Raw genomic sequence first — 22,945 nt, 5'->3', positions numbered from 1 at the left:
ATACGGATTGCAACTAACGGCACTAAACGAAGCTCTATCACTCAAGTCCCTACTACAAATACCGATTAGTCGCCGGGTTAGGCGAGCGGGTTATTAGTTGATAGCGCTATTTAGGTGTTTACCAGCCTCACACCGTGCCCTGGTTTGGGACGGGCGTGAACTAATGTACTCAGAAATCCGTCAATGATGATAGAACATTGACATCGGGGCATCCTGCGGATACGCAACGGTTACCTAGTGTTCGGTATTGGAAAAACAGTTTAGTCGCTAACTTTTGGGGTAGCTCCCCAGGGCATGTATAAACGGATAAATTAACCGGTGAAACAAAGTTTTTGGGTAATTAAAACTGGACAACTAGTGAACTCACTCAGCATTATTGTTGACCCCTTACTGCATGCTTTGCAGGTAACCAGTGACGATGGAGCTTGCAGCTTGGGAACGCGTAGTGTCTGTTCACCCCTGTGTTGGGTGTTACCTCATTTTGAATCATGAACTTGTTTTAAACTACCTTACTTATGCTTCCGCTACTTAGTACTGTTTTGAACCAAAACTTTAAACTCTGAACTTAATATTTGCTAAGCTTACGAATAGTAAGTATTACTTTTGTTATCAACTAAAGTATTCAGTATAATTGGTGGCTGGATCCTGGTCAGTCACGCCCCCGAAGCGGGTGTTATCCGCAGGTGGATTTTGGGGGTGTGACAATTCTTTTGCTATGTATGTTTACTGAGCATGCTAGCACATTGTTTTACATGACTTTTCTGCTTTGTATGTTTACTTAGCATACTTAGTACATTGTTTTGCATTGCATCTCTGTTGCATATGTTCTCGTAACCTATGGACACATTGTTTTACATCTCTACCTTGTATGTTTACTTAGCATACTAGGTACATTATTTTCATAAAACATGCTTACATTTGGTATAACATTTGGTTTGTTTAACGGATCTTTATTACATTCATTAATACCGATCATGCCGCTCGGTAGTAGGTAGTGGTACCATAGGACTTGACAAATACCGTTCCTAAAATCCTAGGTTTGTTTGGATGGATGGAATGACGAAAACATTTCTTTTTGATAACTTTTACTCTAAGGTTATCCTGCTGTCTCAAGGCTTGAATGTATGCGTTTAACATACCACATAAGTGTTTGTATCAGTATAACATGCATTTCCACAAAACATAACTTTGATTTAAACCAAGTTTTACTTCAATACTTTGTTTTGTGCATTTTCACCTATGGTTTAGTTAATGCATTTCGCTAGCCATACATATCATTTTGGTTACACATTACATGATTTACAGCTGACACATAAACATTTTTGACATTGGTTATACATTACATGATTTACATTTTGACATAAACATTTGACATATTATTCAATACATTTGGCAATTGGTTTAAACATAGACATTTTACATTGGTGGTTTGTTTGGGTAAAGTGATTAAGTAACGAGGCGTGTGTAATATGATACAAGCATGGTGGATACGCCGCTGATACTTCCTATATATAAGTGTTTGTATGATATTACATATCGCAGCGTTGTTTAAATCATTTCAGTTTAGACGTATAACATATTTTTCACAAGACATTGTTTTACAAACAACTTATTTTATACAAACTCATTTTTACTTGGTTATTCATTTAACCTTACATTACTCTTTTACATATCATCTACCTTATTATCGCTTTTCAAACGTTTTATAAAAGCAAACACTTAAAATGGATTCATGACAAGTTTTCATTAAACATTTTCTTAAACCTAAGTCATGAATCCTATTTTAACAAAACCTATGTACTCGCCGGCATTTTTATGCTGATGTATTTTCACATTGTTTCAGGTACAATAGTTGATGATATTTGATGATGATATTGATGCATGCTCACGTAGGATTGGACGAGGCCTTAGTGACATTAAAAGATGCAAGACTAGTTAACTATGTTATATTTTTCTTCGTTTTTAAGACATTGTAATACATTTAATTCGATAAAACGAAATTGTTTAATCCATGGTTGTGAAACAATGATTCTGTTACAACACTCCCCGACGTTTCCGCCATGTTTTGTTGTTTTACGTGGTCGGGGTGTGACAACCACCACCTTGACCACTACCGCCAACCTCCGCCGACCACCACCACATCCTCCGCAGCCACCACCCGCTACCGTCGACCACCACCACCACTGTCACACCCCAACGATGGTGGAAACATCAGAGTGAGATGAAATAGATTGCTCGAGACATCATAACACTAATAATTGTGATAAGTATTTAAATAATAAATTTCATTCCATTTCAAAGGAGTCAACTACAAGGATTTGAAGCAAATACAACAACATGAATAATGAAATACAATACAACAGGAGTACAAAATTTAAAGTGTGTATCTAAGCATCCTACTAGATTCCATGCATCACCAACATCATCGCTAAACCTGAAACATGTTTTAAAAAGCATAGTTCAATACAAAAGTACTGGAGAGTACACTAGTTTTAGACTCATGTCATATTATAAAAGTATTTTCAATCCAACATAGCAATTTGGTATACAAGGTCAAACTATCATGCATAAGTAAAAGTCAAACCCAAGTGTTCACAAGAATAATAGCATCCCTCCATATAGCAATATCGAGACCGTAAAGAATGAATAATAGCATCCCTCGATATAGCAATATCGAGACTGTAAAGAATGAATAATAGCATCCCTCGATATAGCAATATCAAGACCGTAAAGAATATAACTTATCAAAAACCCCGTCGGGTGGTGTGCTACTCCTATAGCGCTATAATTGTTAAGGCGGGTTAACAAGTAGTATGAATTCTAGCATGAACCTAAGCATAACAAAGCATATATAAGGATTGAATGAATAAAGCATGTTTGTGAATCGTGCATTTTAACAAGTAAAACATGTCACACCCAAAGTGTATTAAAAGAAAAATGGGTCAAGTGTACCCACAAAATTGCTAAGACTTCTGATTATCCAAGTGTTGACGAGTTTGTGAGATTAGGAGGATCAATGTATAAGGGTTAAAGTTCGAGGTATGTTTAGGGTCGAGATTCGGGATTTGAAATGGAATATGGAAAGTGCGTATGCAAAAGTAATCATCTAGTCATATAAAACTTGTTTGACACTATGAAACCCCAAGGGTTAGAATGCTTTCATGGGTAAAATACCCATTAGAATCATAGCAAGTTAGTGTTAGATGATGTAATCTAATACTTCGACAAATGAACACAAATTCATCATCAAAGGTTAGATTATTTGTATAATATATAAGTATTATATAATGTTCATATTGTCATATAGGTCAAGCATGAGGTAGGAGGATGAATCCCCCTTTCCTTGTTTAACATAGAAGTCATGTAGGAGGTAGGAAAAACAAGTCTTCCATTTAGGTACCTCTTAGTGTTCACCACTACACTTGATGTTATGAACATTCAAGGAGGGTCATGAATATACAATATGAATGGAAATAATTACAACTAATATAAGAAATCATCAAGTAATATGTGGATGTTTAGTAGGGTAGCCCAAGCTTGTCCTATAATCACACAAACACTAAGCTTCAAGCTTGAACACTACTTGTAGGTAAAACCTTAAACAAAACAGAAAGTTTATGAGGTTTACACCTCTGATTTTACATGTCTCAACCTTGTTTTTAAGCCCAACTAACCATTCATTTTATTATGAGCATATGGACATAGATTTGCGATGAGACAACTCAGGTTTAATCAAGTTTAACAAAGATTGAATAAAAACAGGAAAGATCAGTCAACTTTGGAGCCTTTTTGGTGACCTTCTAGACCTTGGTTTTCCATGGAAAACCTGTGGAAATGTTCCTAAGGTTGTTCCAAGCAAGTGGGAAAAAGAATCAAGTGAAAAGGTTAAGAGATGAGTGAGATATGCTCACTTTTGTAAGATGTGATGAATCTGTTCGAACTCCTGATTTCAGCTACGATTTTGAGAGCTTGAGAGTGAACGGAGAGTGTTTAGAAACTGAAAAATGCTTGGAGGAGGCTTGGGTTTTATAGGGGATGGATTAGGGTTGGGTTTGGTGTGTATTAAATGCAAGAAACACACCTTAAACCAATCAAAAACCAAGAAAGAAGTGACCAATGCATGAGCTGAATAGGCTGTTCTTGGATCCACTTGGCTCGCGGCCCGCGAAGATATTTGGGGGGGGGGGGTGGGTCGCGGCCCGTGACTCTCCTCCAGATGAGTTTCAAGTTTTGTTTGTTGACAGCTTTAGTCCCTTAGGTTTATCTTAGGTGTTTTAAGGTGTTTCAAGGGTATAATGTGACATTTAAGCATAGTATAAGGGTAAAACAAGTATGATGAACATAAACCAACTATAATGAAGTTTGATTAAGCGTATGAATGTTGTATTTAAGTATTGTATTCACTCAGAAGATGTATTATGCGTAAGTTTCACGTATTTGTAAGATTAACACATTGTTTCCAAGAATTACAAATATGTATCAATTGTTTCACGAATTCAAGTGTACGAATATGTATGAAGTATGTATCACACGAATTTAAAGGAATACGAGTTTCATTTATGATTCAAGTCTCGGATTTTACATCGATTACAACGAAAGAACGATTTACAAGAATACGAAGTTTCCAAAAATAGGTTTACAAGCGACGGTTTCTTAATATAGAACGTATGAAAACCAAGGGCGTTACAACAACCCAACGTCTTCGCCACGAACACCACCCGTCGCTACCATAATCATCTCCACCTGCCACCATATACCACCGCCAACCCCGACCATCGTTGCTGCCACCGCTACCGCCACACTCAGCTGTCACGGCCCCCGACCCGGTTTGACCCGTTTCAGGAGCCGCGGGACAGAAATCCCGTGGTATTTAATTTAGGCGATAGCGAAAGTCTTTTAAAACATGATCTTTCAATATTTAAAACTGCCCGTTTACATAATTTAGGGATAAAACCCCGGTAATTTACAATCATTTGATTTCACTGGGAAATCTTTTTTTTACAAAACATGTTTCTTTATTTTATCCCGAGCCACTTTCTTAAGCTTGTAGTGCTTCACGGCACTTTTCCTGGATCATAACAGATCACCTGAAACATGTTTGAAAAATGTTTTGTCAGCGGGAAATACTGAGTGAGTTCATTCAGGTTTTATAAAATGACCCTTAGTTATAAAATTACAGCATAAGATCGATTACAATGGTTTATATCTTATTTTTATCTGGCGCCGTGTCACAATGGTGACGATGGTCATACCACTATTAGGTCAATGAACCTAAATAGTGATGATTATCCCTAGTAGGTCAATGAACCTAACTGGGATAAAATTAGTAATGTGCACAATAACCCACTAGCCAGTGATTTAAGATATCCACGACTTAGTCCCTGTAATTATAACTTTTGAAAATAATTTGGAGTATTGTAAAAACAGTTGATAAAAAGAGAATGACTCACATTGCAGATTTAACGAGCAGTGTATAAGCCTACTGATTTAGCCTTGGTTAACCTCATTTAAATAATAATGCACACAAACTGGGTTAGTAACTAATACAGCAGTTACGACAATTCACGAGATTAAATCCTCACAACGATTAACAAAGTGCAATACTTAAATATTCAGCGGATTCACAACGAATAACAGAGCATAGTCCGGATTTGGATAATACTCAAATATTCAAGTTGAAATCACGATGAATGATAAGGTATAAACCCAATTTGGGCAGCACTTAAACAATCGTTGGATAGTTTCAATCGATCGGACGTTGAATCGTAATAGCGATCGAGTTATTACCCTAATTGCGGCAGCGATTTGTGAATCGTGTGTGTTAATTGTGGTAAACAGAACGTAACTCAGTGCCTAAAACGAATTTCATCGTCGAACGTACGCAGAATATCAAGTGCCAATGTCTGCTATTTATACACTGATTTTGACATGCTTACGGACCGTAAGACTTTTTTTCCTTACGGTCCGTAAAGGACACCTGATCACTATAGGGTAGCCACGTGTGGGACTAGGCCTGCTGAGTTGACAGTTTCTTCAAATTTGAATTCGACAAGAAGTTATTTAGATAATCGTCCACTAGGGTTTACCCCCCCTGAGTTTTAGGGGCCCTGATCCTGATTCTGATTGTTCTGAAAATTTTTGGGTTTGTGCAGAATCACTTGGGTGTCTTAATTAGGGTTTCCTATTGGATAATTAAAATAATAATTAAGACTTTTTGATTGGAGTTGTTACATTCTCCCCACCTTAATAAATATCTCGTCCTCGAGATTTACTGGAATAATTGAGGATATTTCGCTTCTTTTCTGATTCCCGTTCCTAAGTGTATTAGGGTCCTATCTTTGAATCCTACTTTACTTGAACTAACACTAATCGTTTGTGTTTTGAGAAATTTGATCTTTCTATCTTCTATCTGAAAAGGTTTATCTACAAATTTTGATTTTTCGTTTACCTTTATATCTTGGAGAGGTACTACCAAAGATTCGTCTGATAGACATTTCTTGAGATTGGATACATGAAATACATTATGTACTCCAGCTAACTCTCCTGGTAGTTGTAAATGATAAGCAACTCGTCCTATACGTTGGATCAATGGAAATGGTCCTACGTACCTTGGACTTAGCTTTCCTTTCTTACCGAATCTAACAACTCCTTTCCAAGGAGATACTTTCAATAGTATTTTGTCTCCAACTTGAAACTCCAACGGCTTTCGTCTATTATCTGCATAACTCTTCTGGCGATCTCTAGCCGTCTTCAGCCTTTCCTTCGTGATACTGAATATCACAGTCGTAGTCACTTAGGATTTTCATCCATCTCCTTTGCCTCATGTTTAATTCTTTTTGCTCAAATATATATCTTAAATTCTTATGACCCGTATAGACAGTAAACTTACTTCCATACAGATAATGTCTCCAAATCTTAAGGGCAAAATTATGGCTCCTAATTCTAAGTCATGAGTGGTATAGCTTTCTTCGTGCTTTTTCAATTGCCTTGATGCATACGCAATTACCTTTTTGCGTTGCATTAACACACATCCAAATCCTAGATTTGAAGCATCACCATATACTTTAAAATCTTCTGTTCCTTCTGGTAAGGCTAGGATTAGGGCATTTGTTAATTTATGCTTTAAGATCCTAAAGGCTTCTTCTTGTTTAGGTCCTCATTCAAACTTAAGTGTTTTACAGGTTAGCTTAGTTAATGATATAGCTATCTTGGAAAAATCCTTAATAAACCGTCTGTAGTATCCGGCTAAACCTACAAAACTCCTAATTTCCATTGCGGATTGCGGAACCTTCCATTTGGTAATTGCTGCTATCTTATCAGGATCTACGTGAATACCTTCATGATTCACCATATGACCTAGAAATTGTACTTCTGGCAGCCAAAATTTACACTTCGAGAATTTGGCGAAAAGCTTCTCTTTTCTTAACAAAGTTAAGAGTGCATGCAAGTGCTGATAATGTTTTTTTTTTCATGACTTTTGGCATAAATAAGTATATCGTCGATGAAGATAATTAAAAATTTATCCAAATATGGTTTACAGATCCTATTCATTTTGTTCATGAATGTTGCAAGTGCAGTCATTAATCCGAAGGGCATGACTGTAAACTTGTAATGACTATACCTAGTTCTGAAAGCAGTTTTAGGTATGTCTTCCTCTTGTACTTTCAATTGATGATATCCGGAACGTAGGTATATCTTAGAAAAATATCTAGCTTCTTGAAGTTGATCGAAAAGATTATCAATCCTAGGTAATGGGTATCGATTCTTAATTGTAACCTTATTCAATTCTCTATAATCAATACACATTCTCATCGGACCATCCTTTTTCTTAATAAACAACACTGGTGCCTCCTCCCACAGGGATAAACTAGGTTGTATGAAACCTTTACTTAATAATTCATCTAATTGATTTTTCAGTTTTAGTATTTCTGTGGGTGCTAACCGATAAGGTGCCTTGGCTATCGGTATAGTTTCTGGAATTAGATGAATCCTAAATTCTACCTCCCTATCTGGTGGTAACCCTGGTAATTCTTCCGGGAATATATCTGGGTATTCTGAAACTACAGAAATTTCCTTAAGTTCTTTATCTTTAGTATTAATGATTACTGAAATCATTTATACTATTCCTTGCTTTTGTTTATAATTAGCAACTTTCATTACTGATATAAATTTTATGGGTTTACATGTCTTATCTCCTGTAATCATTATTACTTCTCCAGTGGGTGCACAAATTTTTATGGAATTCTTATCACAGATAATTTAAGCATGCATGGTTGTTTACTAATCAATCCATTCCTAATACATCATCAAATTCAACTAATTTCATAGATAATGGGGTTGCAGAAATTTATGACTTAAAAGTTCTATTTCTATGTTTTGCAGAACCTTATTTATTTTAACTGAATTCCCATCTGCCGTTTCTACTGTAGAAATTTGCCTAATGCTAGTTAAAGGTAAGTTAAGAGTTTGGCAGAATGAAATATTTATAAAACTTTGGTTTGCACCAGAGTCAAATAATACTTTTGTGTAAAAGTTGTGAACTAAGAATGTACCAGCTATCACATCTGGAATGAGCTCTGCTTCCTGAGCAGTCAGTTGGAAGGTTCTTACATTCCTTTTTGCTTCTTCTGCAGGTTTGGCTTTATTGTTAGATAGTTTGTTCAGTTTTGGACAATCTGGCCTAAGATGTCCAGCTTCTCCACAATTGTAGCAGACTGAAAATCTCTTCCTCCTGCAGTCTTCTTCTTGATGCCCCGGAATTTTGCAAAAATTGCAATATCAATTGCATCTTTCAAAATGCTTTCTTTTGCAAGAATTGCAAAATGGGCTAGTGGAAGATTGCCCATTCCCTCCTTTCTTGAAATTGTTATGGTTACCCGGACGGAATCCTTGGGTAATCTTTTGGGCTACTTCCTTCCTTCTATTTTCTTCTCTTGTCCGTACTAGTTCGTCAGTCAGAGTATTGGCTAAATCCACCGCATCATCAATCGTGCGAGGTTTCACAGCCTTGACGATATTACGGATTTTAGCAATCAATCCCCAAATATAACGAGAAATAAGTACCGGCTCTGGCGAAGCCAGGGTTGGTACTACTCGAGCATACTCGGAGAATGTCGAAGTATACCTTCGACAATCTACATCCACCATCTGGTGGGTTAAAAACTTATTTGTCATTTGTTCCTTTTCATATTCAGGACAGAATTTTCTTTCTACAAAGCTCTTAAATTCTTCCCAGTTCATAGCATACGCCATCCTTCTTCCTTTTGCTTGTAACATCGTATTCCACCATTCTAGCGCCCCTTCTTTGAAAAGGTTTGACGCGTACATGACCTGATCATCCTGAGCACATTTACTTATGGCAATTACTGCCTCGGTTTTCTCTAACCAACGTAGTGCCGCAGTCGCTTCTTCATTGCCTGCAAACTCAGTGGGTTTACAAGCAAGAAATTCTTTGTAAGTGCAACCAGGCGTTGCAGCTTTCATTTTCTTAGGGGGAGGAGCTTGCCGTGGTTCATTCTCATGATTAGTATGATTATTGCCTCCGTTTATGCTATTACTGAAGTTATCTTCAGAAATACGTTTGCTAGGAACGATTTGTTGTGGTTCTATTGGATTTTTAACAGCAGCAACGATTGCTGGAATAGCGTTGGCTATCCCTTGAGCAACTATTGCTGGAATAGCGTTGGCTGTCCCTTGAGCAACGATATTTTCTATATCCTGCCTAGTCATATATTGATCCCCCGGTTGTTGCTCAGATTGATTAACCTCATTAACTGGTTCATTACTAGCGTTTTCCATCTGACAATTATACATAAAATAATTATATTAATTTCACAATACACATATAGCCAAACTTATTGATTTCTTGATTTCCATTTATATTTAATAGTATACATCAATACACACCATTATCTTACAAAGTTTTATTTTAGGTTATTTTACAGACTGATTTTTACTATTACTATTACGCAACCATAGTTCCATAAATCCCCTATCCTTTGTCAGATGATATTCTAGTAATGGCGTTCCCTCTCATCGTATTTCCAGGAGATCTGTCCCCCAATCTCTTGGATCCTATTCCCAGTATCCATTAGTTGTTTGCCAAAGTGGCGGAGTTCAGCCATATTCTCGTTACTCATTGGTGGATTTGGTAAAGGTTCTAGATTGAACTGAGGAAAAAGCTTATAGGGATTGTTTTGGAACTGTATTTCATTAGTTAACCATTCGTCTATTTGCGAGTGGATTGAAGGATTTGGAATAGCTGGTTCTAAGTTCATTGGTAGTTGTGTTTTAAGAAAGTGAATAAAAACATTTTCATTAAGAGGCTTAATAGTATTATAGCTTGTCAATATAAAATCTAGCTCTTCCTGAGATGGTAACCCTTAAATTTGCCTAGAGCTTTCCCCAATTTCCATTTTCTTAGGCTTGGGTTTCTTGAGAGGTAAAGCGTTGAATTCTATAGGTTCTTCTATGTCTGGTATACACCTATTGAAATCTCTGGAAACCTCTATTCTTACTGGATAGAGATTTAAATTCTGAAGGGCGTCAGACAAGTCACTCATGCTGTTTAGCAAAATACACACAATTACTAAGTTAAAATTTATAACAAAATTTTATAGAAAAACTTTTAAATATTGTTTCATACTGGGTAACTACCAAAACAACTGAAATTTAAAACACACTAGGTTTTATTTGTAAATTTATTTATTTACTGAATAAGGTTTCTAGACTGTAGATAATAAAGGTATTAAAACTTGGGTCAAATCATTTAAGGATTTGCATTAATCATCTAGTCATATAAAACTTGTTTGATGATGTGTGTAAAATGCAACATATAAATTACATTAAATGAGGCATAAAACTAACCCTTTTTAAGTACTAATGTTGGGAAAAGAGTGTTTTTGTCTTCCTTTTGTATTTTCAGGATGAAATGAGCTCAAATTCACAAAAGAAGCAAAAAGACAGCTAATTCTAACATAAATACAAGAAAAGGAACAAAAGTGGATTGCCCGACCCCTCAACGGCATCCTCCCAAGCAAAGAAGAGAAGTCAGAAGACTGAACACGCCCCGTGCTCAGCCAGCACGGGGCCATGCCCAAGAAGCAGCAGAAAAGACAAACCTATAGAAGCTTCCATTGCCCACCACGGGGCCGTGTCCAGTGAGCATGGGGGCGTGGCGAAAGTATAGCAGGCGCATTAATTGTAATTGCGAATTACAATTAATGAAGAGAGAGAGAGTGTCAGACGGGCACGGGGGCGTGTCCAGCGGACACGGGGCCGTGCCCAGCCTTCTGTTCAGCCTATAAATAGGAGTGCTTGGTTTCATTTCAACTCATCCCTTGGCACACCACCTCTCTCACACTTCATCCACCACCCACCACCACCATAACACCATCATCCACCACCATCATCCATTGTCCATCGTAGAGTGTGTGAGTCGTCTCGGGATCCAAGATTGATAGTAAGAGTTCTTGACAATCAAGGCCATGTTTGCCTAAGTCTCTTACATCACTTGGTGAAGACAAGTGTTTAGTATAATACTTTTTATTTTTAATCTTTTGCACTTTTTATTTGGTTTTGTATTAATGACTTTAATAACTAGTTGCTTATGTTGAAGGTGATCTTTCCTTATCGTTTGTCCGTGGTGTCTTGGCATTATTTTACTGTCTATATAAAATAAAAGATTTTCACCATTCATATCTCCACGGTCTATATGGAGGTATGTTGGCTACCTGGTCGGGGGTTAAGGGAACGGTTTGGTAAGGGTCTTGCCCTTGTTCAGCGTTTAGAGGTCTTGCAAGGGACCTGGGTCAAATTTAGTAGGATCTCCTTCAATGCCCATAGGTATTGGATGGCGGGGATCCAATTTTGACCCCCTCATAAGTTAACTACTATTAATACTATAACCCGGCTATTTAGAACTGTATCCCTGCTGACTCAGACTACTTAGTCGAGGGTAACGTCACCGCCAAAAGCGGGGCCTACCACAATTTGCATTAATAACTTAATTAATTATCTTCCAATAATCCAACCCTTTAGGATTGTATCCTTGCTGACTCAAACTACTGGGTTGAGGGTAACGTCGCCTTCAAAAGAGGGGCCTACTACAATAACTAAGATAATCTCTTAAACAAGTGCAAAAGTGCGAAAATAATCAAAGGTTATACTAATACACGAGTCGGATCCAAGTGATTCATCTTGTCTATCTGTTTTTATTTTATTTTATTTTTCAGCATTTAGTTAGTTTTTATTTTTCTAGTTTAAAAACCTTTTCTAACTTTTTGATTTGATTGGACGTTGAGGATAAACTGGTACTAAAAGCTCTTGTGTCCTTGGACGACCTCGGTATCTTACCAACACTATACTACGTCCACGATGGGTGCACTTGCCCATATGTGTGTTTAGTGTTAGTAAATATCGTGTTTTATAAATTTAAAACTTGGCTAAAAGTGTAAAAAGAGCTTAAAATATACATCTAAATTATAACACACTTCACGCACATCAAGTTTTTGGCGCCGTTGCGGGGGACATAAGGATTTTAAGAAAGTTAGGAATCAACGGCCTAATCATATTTTTATTTTTCTTTTTTATTTTTAGGATTTTTCTTAGTTTTTCAGCTTCTGCAGAGCTCAGCACGGGCCGTGCCTGGTCGGACACGGGCCGTGCCCAACATCGTTACTGGCAGTTTTTAGTTTTCCAAGTTACAGAAGGCTGACCACGGGGCCGTGTCGGTGCAACACGGGGTCGTGTCCAACTTTCCAGTAACTGGGATCTGGAAAACAATTACTGTAACTCCGACCACGGGCCGTGTTCACTGAGCACGGGGCCGTGGTGAACCTTCTGACCAGCATTCTTTTCTGTTTTTATTGCAGGACTTGGAACCAGACGCCAATCCTATATAGTGTATGAGCTCCAGTTCTAATAAGGACATAAAAGAACCTCTACAAGAACCCGAACGCTTTCTCAGAAAAAGATTAAAAGCTAAAAACCAAGAGAAAGTTTCGGGTGATCCACCTCCAATGGCGGACCAACGTACCCTCATGGATTATCTACGACCCACCGTAGGTAACCTAGGCGCCGCTATCAATGCCCTGAATGTTGAAGCTAATAACTTCGAACTTCGGCCGCATTTGATACAAATGCTCCAAAACTCCGCAACCTTCCATGGGCTTGCGGACGAGGATCCCCATCTACATATTACTAATTTCTTAGAAATATGTGATACCTTTTGGATCAATGGAGCATCAAATGACGCCATCCGCCTCCGAATGTTTCCTTTCTCACTAGAAGACCGAGCAAAAGCTTGGCTCAACGCCCTCCCAGCTGGATCGGTAAACACCTGGGATGAACTAGCCCAAAAATTTCTATATAAGTATTTCCCTCCCGCTAAAACGGCTAAATTAATGACTGAAATTAATACATATTCACAAGAGGACGAGGAATCCTTATATGAAACTTGGGAAAGGTTCAAGGAGCTATTACGCAAGTGTCCACATCATGGCCTTGCGATATGGCAACAAGTATCCACTTTCTATAATGGACTGTTGCCACACACAAGGCAGACACTTGATTCTAGCTCCGGGGGACTTTTAGGTAATCGCCGCCCGCATGAAATATATAACCAAATTGAGGAAATTGCTCAAACCAATTTTCAATGGCACACCCCCCGAGGCAATAAATCTATTGCCCCGGGCGCCCATAAGGTTGATGAAAGCACTTCTTTACAAGCCCAAATCGAGGCCCTTTCTTCAAAAATAAAAAAAATAGAAATGACAAATTGGAAGGGTGTGGTGGGCCACATGAAAATTGGAGTTGTATGAAAGAAACGGACGATCAACAAGAGTAAGCTACATTGATAATAGACCTAGGCCGTCGGGTCCTCCAACGGGCACTTACAACCAAGGATGGCGAAACCACCCAAACCTTGGTTGGAGAGAACCCGGCAATAGTAGTAACCAACAAACCCAACGAACAAACTTTCAACAACCAAGAAATGAGTCACAAAATTTCACTCAACAACAAAGTGGACGAGAAAGGCTTGAAGATACTGTATCTCGCCTCATCTCCGACACTGAAAAGAAAAACTCGGAAAGATTTCTACAATTAGAATCAAATTTTAGAAATCAACAAGCTAGTATTCAAAACATAGAAAAACAATTAAATCAAATAGCTCAAAATTTTGCCGAGAGACCACAAGGTGCATTACCTAGCAATACCGAAACAAACCCAAAAGCGCAAGTTCATCTCATCACGTTACGAACCCGCACCGTGGGGCCAGCAGAAGCGCCACCGCCGACAGAAGAAACGGTACCCCCGCCTCTACAGGAGAAGAACTCCCCTCCGTCACCAGAGCCTACCAAGGCTCCTCGAGTCCCGTACCCCGGTAGGTTAATTCGTTAAAAGACCAATGAGCAATTCGCAAAGTTCGAAAGTCTATTAAAACAATTGCATGTCAATATTCCTTTTATTGATGTCCTAACCCAAATGCCCAAATACTCTAAGTTTATGAGGGACTTCCTCACTCATAAAAAGAAAATTGAAACTTTGCAATTAGTTAACTTAGGCGAAGAATGCTCTGCCCTCGTACTCAATAAACTTCCCCAAAAGAAAATCGATCCCGGAAGCTTCACGATTCCCTGCTCAATCGGGGAGTCCCCCGTTCGTAATGCACTAGCCGACCTTGGGGCTAGCATTAACCTCATGCCCTCATCAATGTTTAAAAGACTCGGCCTAAGAACAACGAGTCCTACAAAAATGTGCATACAACTTGCTGACCGATCCGTCAAATTCCCGCAAGGTGTCATCGAAAATGTCTTGGTAAAGGTAAGCAAATTCGTCTATCCAGCCGACTTTGTCATACTCGATATGGAGGAAGACACCGAGGTCCCCCTCATACTAGGGAGACCATTTCTTGCCACCGCACAAGCAGTGGTAGATATGAATGACGGAACACTCACCTTGAGGTACGGGGATGATGAAGTAAAATTCGGAGTTGGGAAGAGAATAGAAGACGACGACCCGGTCAACTACATGAAGGTTATTGATTCAAGTTTGGATGCTGCTCTCCGACGGTGTAACATGGGACGCCAAGCATCCCACTCAGAAAATATATAACCTCACATTGGGTCTAGCCAAGGACCCTTATAAACGTGGCGCACCACGGAGGCATTCCGCGGAACTATCCTTAGTTTAGTTTAATCTTTTAGTTTTAATTTGCAGGAATAAAACACACTCAAGGTGATAAAGGATGACAAAGGGAACGAGAAAAATGGCCCCATGCACAAGAACGAGGCAACCCGTCACAAATTTCTCCATTACAGAAGGCTCAACACGGGCCGTGCTCAACCAACACGGCCCCGTGCTGAACCCCCTGCAGAAAAATGCCCAGTTCAGGTAACTGGACACGGGCCGTGTTCACCAGACACGCCCCCGTGTCCAGGCTTCTGTCTCATTTCTTTAATTTCTGTTACTGGCACCTGAACACGGGGCCGTGTCCGGTCCCCACGGGGCCGTGTCCAGACTGCCAGTAACATAAATCTTTGCTTTTTAACACCACATTACACATCCAATCAACCTAAAAATTTATTTTTGGGACACATTGAGGACAATGTGTAATTTAAGTGTGGGGGGGGGGGGAAGCTAAAACCTTGAAATTTTGCAAGTCCTAACAACAAGCCTTACACAAAACTCTATTGGAACCGCTAAACACCCCAAATTTTTTCAAAAATTTTCATTTTTTTTACTTGTCTAAAGTTTAAGTCAGGAATCGTAAGATTAATAAGGTTATATTTTTACAAATTTTACAACCGAGAGCGTCGTGATAAACGAGAACCAACATAAGAAAATTATGAAACGGCATAACAAGCTTAGTTAAAATTTGATTATATATACTTGATCACATTAAAAACCCATTTCCACAAAAGTGAGTTTTGAGCCTTTATTGAGCATACAAATTTACATCCTTAAACTAAATGCTCATTTTTCGTTTCTTGTGTGAATAGCCGCTTGGTTCTTACAACTCTAGAACTTGCCACGACGATTCATTCCCGGTCCTTACCAACTTAAACCCAAGTAAGTAAATGATGGAGGCATTAGGACTAACCATTTTTCTTTCCACACCATTATTTTTCATTTTTTTACCACCTACCCAAAATCCCCCTAGTTAACCCCTTTGAGCCTAAACCTTTCATTTCTTTACCCTAAAACCCTTTTTACCCACCAAAAACCCTTTTTATTTTCACCCTTTATTTTAGTAACAAGCTCGGTCTTTCGTAAGCTCGGTTTTTCGTGTGATCTAAAAAAAATAAACAAACAAAGCTATGAAAACAAAAGCTTGTTTGGAGAAATACTTCAAAATAAAAAAGTCACTAAAAACACGTGTTTTACGAAAACCGACGCTTTTTACGCTTTTCGCCCTTTTACTAACCACTAACCCAACCACCCACCTTTAGCCCAAGCCTAACCCTTCACCCAAAAAGTCCTCTTGATATTTACAAAGGTATATAGTTAAAAAGGAGGAGGATTGACTGCTTGGCAAGCTTATGATAGGAATAAGTTCCATGCCGCTCTCGAGTGATTCACTAAAAAAATACACCTTCGGCCGAGTGTTGAGTGATTTCTCCTGTGAGGTATGTGAACTTGTATATAAATGAAATTTTAAAAAGGCATGCTAAGCCTAAATAAGTAATTTCTCTTATGAAACGTTCTAAATAAATCATAACGAATAGGATTGTAAATAAATAAAAATAAAACCCAAAAAGATCTTGGATTCCCAACACTCTATGACAAGCCAAAAACCTTCTCTTCTACCCATTCCATTTGGGAGTGTAAGCCACATATTTAAAGAGTTTTGCTTGAGGACAAGCAAAAGTTCAAGTGTGGGGGTATTTGATGTGTGTAAAATGCAACAAATAAATTACATCAAATGAGGCATAAAACTAACCCTTTTTAAGTACTAATGTTGGGAAGAGAGTGTTTTTGTCTTCCTTTTGTATTTTCAGGATGAAATGAGCTCAAATTCACAAAAGAAGCAAAAAGACAGCTAATTCTAACATAAATACAAGAAAAGGAACAAAAGTGGATTGCCCGACCCCTCAACGGCATCCTCCCAAGCAAAGAAGAGAAGTCAGAAGACTGAATACGCCCCGTGCTCAGCCAGCACGGGGCCGTGCCCAAGAAGCAACAGAAAAGACAAACCTATAGAAGCTTCCATTGCCCACCACGGGGCCGTGTCCAGTGAGCACGGGGGCGTGGCGAAAGTACAGTAGGCGCATTAATTGTAATTGCGAATTACAATTAATGAAGAGAGAGAGAGTGTCAGACGGGCACGGGGGCGTGTGCGGCGCATTAATTGTAATTGCGAATTACAATTAATGAAGAGAGAGAGAGTGTCAGACGGGCACGGGGGCGTGTCCAGCGGACACGGGGCCGTGCCCAGCCTTCTGTTCAGCCTATAAATAGGAGTGCTTGGTTTCATTTCAACTCATCCCTTGGCACACCACCTCTCTCACACTTCATCCACCACCCACCACCACCATAACACCATCATCCACCACCATCATCCATTGTCCATCGTAGAGTGTGTGAGTCGTCTCGGGATCCAAGATTGATAGTAAGAGTTCTTGACAATCAAGGCCATGTTTGCCTAAGTCTCTTACATCACTTGGTGAAGACAAGTGTTTAGTATAATACTTTTTATTTTTAATCTTTTGCATTTTTTATTTGGTTTTGTATTAATGACTTTAATAACTAGTTGCATATGTTGAAGGTGATCTTTCCTTATCGTTTGTCCGTGGTGTCTTGGCATTATTTTACTGTCTATATAAAATAAAAGATTTTCACCATTCATATCTCCACGGTCTATATGGAGGTATGTTGGCTACCTGGTCGGGGGTTAAGGGAACGGTTTGGTAAGGGTCTTGCCCTTGTTCAGCGTTTAGAGGTCCTGCAAGGGACCTGGGTCAAATTTAGTAAGATCTCCTTCAATGCCCATAGGTATTGGATGGCGGGGATCCAAACTCTTTGACCCCCTCATAAGTTAACTACTATTAATACTATAACCCGGCTATTTAGGACTGTATCCCTGCTGACTCAGACTACTTAGTCGAGGGTAACGTCACCGCCAAAAGCGGGGCCTACCACAATTTGCATTAATAACTTAATTAATTATCTTCCAATAATCCAACCCTTTAGGATTGTATCCTTGCTGACTCAAACTACTGGGTTGAGGGTAACGTCGCCTTCAAAAGAGGGGCCTACTACAATAACTAAGATAATCTCTTAAACAAGTGCAAAAGTGCGAAAATAATCAAAGGTTATACTAATACATGAGTCGGATCCAAGTGATTCATCTTGTCTATCTGTTTTTATTTTATTTTATTTTTTAGCATTTAGTTAGTTTTTATTTTTCTAGTTTAAAAACCTTTTCTAACTTTTTGATTTGATTAGACGTTGAGGATAAACCGGTACTAAAAGCTCTTGTGTCCTTGGACGACCTCGGTATCTTACCAACACTATACTACGTCCACGATGGGTGCACTTGCCCATATGTGTGTTTAGTGTTAGTAAATATCGTGTTTTATAAATTTAAAACTTGGCTAAAAGTGTAAAAAGGGCTTAAAATATACATCTAAATTATAACACACTTCACGCACATCATTTGACACTATGAAACCCCAAGGGTTAGAATGCTTTCATGGGTAAAATACCCATTAGAATCATAGCAAGTTGTTAAGTCTTAGATGATGTAATCTAATACTTCGACAAATGAACACAAATTCATCATCAAAGGTTAGATTATTTGTATAATATATAAGTATTATATAATGTTCATATTGTCATATAGGTCAAGCATGAGGTAGGAGGATGAATCCCCCTTTCTTTGTTTATCATAGAAGTCATGTAGGAGGTAGGAAAAACAAGTCTTCCATTTAGGTACCTCTCGGTGTTCACCACTACACTTGATGTTATGAACAATCAAGGAGGGTCATGAATATACAATAAGAATGGAAATAATTACAACTAATCTAAGAAATCATCAAGTAATATGTGGATGTTTAGTAGGGTAGCCCAAGCTTGTCCTATAATCTCACAAACACTAAGCTTCAAGCTTGAACACTACTTGTAGGTAAAACCTTAAAAAAACAGAAAGTTTATAAGGTTTACATCTCTGATTTTACATGTCTCAACCTTGTTTTTAAGCCCAACTAACCATTCATTTTATTATGAGCATATGGACATAGATTTGAGATGAGACAACTCAGGTTTAATCAAGTTTAACAAAGATTGAATAAAAAACAGGAAAGATCAGTCAACTTTGGAGCCTTTTTGGTGACCTTCTAGACCTTGGTTTTCCATGGAAAACCTGTGGAAATGTCCCTAAGGTTGTTCCAAGCAAGTGGGAAAAAGAATCAAGTGAAAAGGTTAAGAGATGAGTGAGATATGCTCACTTTTGTAAGATGTGATGAATCTGTTCGAACTCCTGATTTCAGCTACGATTTTGAGAGCTTGAGAGTGAACGGAGAGTGTTTAGAAACTGAAAATGCTTGGAGGAGGCTTGGGTTTTATAGGGGATGGATTAGGGTTGGGTTTGGTGTGTATTAAATGCAAGAAACACACCTTAAACCAATCAAAAACCAAGAAAGAAGTGACCAATGCATGAGCTGAATAGGCTGTTCTTGGATCCACTTGGCTCGCGGCCCGCGAAGGTATTTGGGGGGGGGGTCGCGGCCTGTGACTCTCCTCCAGATGAGTTTCAAGTTTTGTTTGTTGACAACTTTAGTCCCTTAGGTTTATCTTAGGTGTTTTAAGGTGTTTCAAGGGTATAATGTGACATTTAAGCATAGTATAAGGGTAAAACAAGTATGATGAATATAAACCAACAATAATGAAGTTTGATTAAGCGTATGAATGTCGTATTTAAGTATTGTATTCACTCAGAAGACGTATTATGCGTAAGTTTCACGTATTTGTAAGATTAACACATTGTTTCCAAGAATTACAAATATGTATCAGTTGTTTCACGAATTCAAATGTACGAATATGTATGAAGTATGTATCACACGAATTTAAAGGAATACGAGTTTCATTTATGATTCAAGTCTCGGATTTTACATCGATTACAACGAAAGAACGATTTACAAGAATAAGAAGTTTCCAAAAATAGGTTTACAAGCGATGGTTTCTTAATATAGAACGTATGAAAACCAAGGGCGTTACAACAACCCAACGTCGTCGCCACGAACACCACCCGTCGCTACCACAATCATCTCCACCCGCCACCATAGACCACCGCCAACCCCGACCATCGTCGCCGCCACCGCTACCGCCACACTCAGCTGTCACGGCCCCCGACCCGGTTTGACCCGTTTCAGGAGCCGCGGGACAGAAATCCCGTGGTATTTAATTTAGGCGACAGCAGAAGTCTTTTAAAACAGGATCTTTCAATATTTAAAGCTGCCCGTTTACATATTTAGGGATAAAACCCCGGTAATTTACAATCATTTGATTTCACTGGGAAATCTTTTTTTTACAAAACATGTTTCTTTATTTTATCCCGAGCCACTTTCTTAAGCTTGTAGTGCTTCACGGCACTTTTCCTGGATCATAACAGATCACCTGAAACATGTTTGAAAAATGTTTTGTCAACGGGAAATACTGAGTGAGTTCATTCAGGTTTTATAAAATGACCCTTAGTTATAAAATTACAGCATAAGATCGATTACAATGGTTTATATCTTATTTTTATCTGGCGACGTGTCACAATGGTGACGATGGTCATACCACTATTAGGTCAATGAACCTAAATAGTGATGATTATCCCTAGTAGGTCAATGAACCTAACTGGGAGAAAATTAGTAATGTGCACAATACCCCACTAGCCAGTGATTTAAGATATCCACGACTTAATCCCTATAATTATAACTTTTGAAAATAATTTGCAGTATTGTAAAAATAGTTGATAAAAAGAGAATCACTCACATTGCAGATTTAACGAGCAGTGTATAAGCCTACTGATTTAGCCTTGGTTAACCTAATTTAAATAATAATGCACACAAACTGGGTTAGTAACTAATACAGCAGTTACGGCAATTCACGAGATTAAATCCTCACAACGATTAACAAAGTGCAATACTTAAATATCCAGCGGATTCACAACGAATAACAGAGCATAGTCCGGATTTGGATAATACTCAAATATTCAAGTTGAAATCACGATGAATGATAAGGTATAAACCCAATTTGGGCAGCACTTAAACAATCGTTGGATAGTTTCAATCGATCGAACGTTGAATCGTAATAGCGATCGAGTTATTACCCTGATTGCGGCAGCGATTTGTGAATCGTGTGTGTTAATTGTGGTAAACAGAACGTAACTCAGTGCCTAAAACGAATTTCTTCGTTGAACGTACGTAGAATATCAAGTGCCAATGTCTGCTATTTATACACTGATTTTGACATGATTACGGACCGTAAGACTTTTTTTCCTTACGCTCCGTAAAGGACACCTGATCACTATAGGGTAGCCACGTGTGGGACTAGGCCTGCTGAGTTGACAGTTTCTTCAAATTTGAATTCGACAACAAGTTATTTAGATAATCGTCCACTAGGGTTTACCCCCCCTGAGCTTTAGGGGCCCTGATCCTGATTCTGATTGTTCTGAAAATTTTACGGTTTGTGCAGAATCACTTGGGTGTCTTAATTAGGGTTTCCTATTGGATAATTAAAATAATAATTAAGACTTTTTGATAGGAGTTGTTACATCAGCCGACCACCACCACCATCCTCCGCTGCCACCACCCGCAACCGTCGACGACCACCACCCACGGTCGTCGCCACGACTACCACCCGTCGCCACCCACCACCGAGGACCACCGCCAACAACACCACCACCCGTCGCCACCACCCGTCGCCACCGCCATTAACCACCATCGCCGCTACCCGCCACCACCGGCCACCGCCACCCCGACCGCCACTGCCACCCTCCGCCGACCACCACCACCATCTTCCACGGCCACCACCCACTACCGTCGACCACCACTACCCACCGTCGTCTCCACGACCACCATCGCCACCTGCCACCGGGGACCAACCCCGACCATCTCCGTTGCCACCGCTAACAACTGTCACCCACCGACCACCGCCAACCACCGCCGCTACCACCCACCACTGCCACCACCACTAGCCGCCCCCGATCACCGCTACCACCCATCGCCGATTTAGTTCTTTCCTCTTTTCTTACCTACCAAACAACACAAGGTAATGATTTATTCTTTTCCTGCATGTTAACCAAACAAGACTATGGAATGTAATGATCCATTTTTTTCCTTTCTCAATTCCATTACCTCTTCCATTTCATTCCCTCGTCTATTCCATTACGTCATACCAAACAGACCCTTAGTTTTAATTGTTAATTCCTAGTAACTAACCATTTGACACACTAAACATTAACTAAAACAATAAAATCAGCCGACTAAAGTTTAAAAATACAACAAAACAACTAAAATTTCAAAATTTTTTTAACAATTCTATTTTCCTAAAAATCCAAATAAAATAAGAAAACAACAAAATAATTGAACCATACCCGGAAAGAGTGATGAAGATGTTGTTTTTGTGAGTTTGGTGGCCGGATTTACTATTCTCCAGAAATCCAAAGATGTTGCTGCCTGATGAAGACTTGTTGTGCTCTGTTGTTGCTGTCGTGGGTCTGGGATCACAAAACAAAGAGCGGGACGAGAGAAGAGAGCGCGGTGGGCATGGGTTATTATATTTTGTTCAAATCGGGTTGGGTTATTATATTTTGTTCAAATCGGATTATTAGATTGGGTTGGGCTTGGGTTGTATTTTCAAAAAAAAAAAAAAAAAAACTAGTTTTTACATAATTTTTTTTTTACATATTTTCATAAATTTTTTTCCTAAGGGGAGCGGTAGAAAATTTCCAAGGGGT

The 22,945-nt window shown here is 38.9% G+C and overlaps 1 protein-coding gene and 1 non-coding gene across 2 annotated transcripts; one reads left to right on the top strand and one right to left on the bottom strand.

Moving 5' to 3' along the window:
- Positions 1–13,397: 13,397 nt before the first annotated feature.
- Positions 13,398–13,504, bottom strand: LOC118486029. Its single transcript, XR_004877886.1, has one exon. It is a non-coding gene; the product is annotated as a small nucleolar RNA R71 (small nucleolar RNA).
- Positions 13,505–18,765: 5,261 nt separating this feature from the next.
- On the top strand, positions 18,766–22,221 carry LOC110901654 (velvet complex subunit B-like). The gene is made up of 3 exons (XM_035982350.1): positions 18,766–18,789; positions 18,845–18,856; positions 21,751–22,221. The coding sequence occupies exons 1-3, from the start codon at positions 18,766–18,768 to the stop codon at positions 22,219–22,221; spliced, it is 507 nt and encodes a 168-aa protein (XP_035838243.1).
- Positions 22,222–22,945: the final 724 nt, after the last annotated feature.

The sequence above is a fragment of the Helianthus annuus genome, chromosome 13, assembly GCF_002127325.2.
Source record: "Helianthus annuus cultivar XRQ/B chromosome 13, HanXRQr2.0-SUNRISE, whole genome shotgun sequence".
NCBI lineage: Eukaryota > Viridiplantae > Streptophyta > Magnoliopsida > Asterales > Asteraceae > Helianthus > Helianthus annuus.
The sequence above is the reverse complement of the archived record's forward strand: the minus strand, read 5'-3'. Positions and strand labels throughout refer to the sequence as shown.